Here is a 315-nt window from a genome sequence, read left to right on the forward strand (position 1 = left end):
AGCAACAGCAGCAGCAAGAACAGCAGCAGCAGCAGCAGAAGATGGATCTGCCACCGCAGCATCAACAGCACCACAATGAGCAACAGCAGCAGCAACAGCAACAGCAGCAGCAACAGCAACAGCAACAGCAGCCGCAACAGAAACAGCACCAGCAGCAGCAGCAGCAGCAACAGCAGCAGCAGCAGCAGCAGCAGGTGCCAGTGTTTGTGGAATCATGCGAGGATATATTTTTTATGTTGTCTCCTCCTGTCTCTCTTTGTTTTGGCTTGCTGCTGCCTGCTGCTGCAGCAGCAGCAGCAATTCAAACCCTAAACA

The 315-nt window shown here is 53.0% G+C and overlaps 1 protein-coding gene across 1 annotated transcript in view; it reads left to right on the forward strand.

Moving 5' to 3' along the window:
- The window catches only part of EMH_0013770 (Cytidine and deoxycytidylate deaminase zinc-binding domain-containing protein, putative), a gene marked incomplete at both ends in the record, with an annotated part of 7561 nt that overhangs the window by 455 nt on the left and 6791 nt on the right, over positions 1–315 (forward strand). Inside the window, one exon of the mRNA XM_013499924.1 lies at positions 9–194. Within this exon, the coding sequence (XP_013355378.1) occupies positions 9–194 (186 nt within the window). The remainder of the gene's footprint in view (positions 1–8; positions 195–315) is intronic.

The sequence above is a fragment of the Eimeria mitis genome, genomic scaffold (genome assembly GCF_000499745.2).
Source record: "Eimeria mitis Houghton genomic scaffold, Emh_scaff482, whole genome shotgun sequence".
In the NCBI taxonomy this organism is placed as follows: Eukaryota; Apicomplexa; class Conoidasida; order Eucoccidiorida; family Eimeriidae; genus Eimeria; species Eimeria mitis.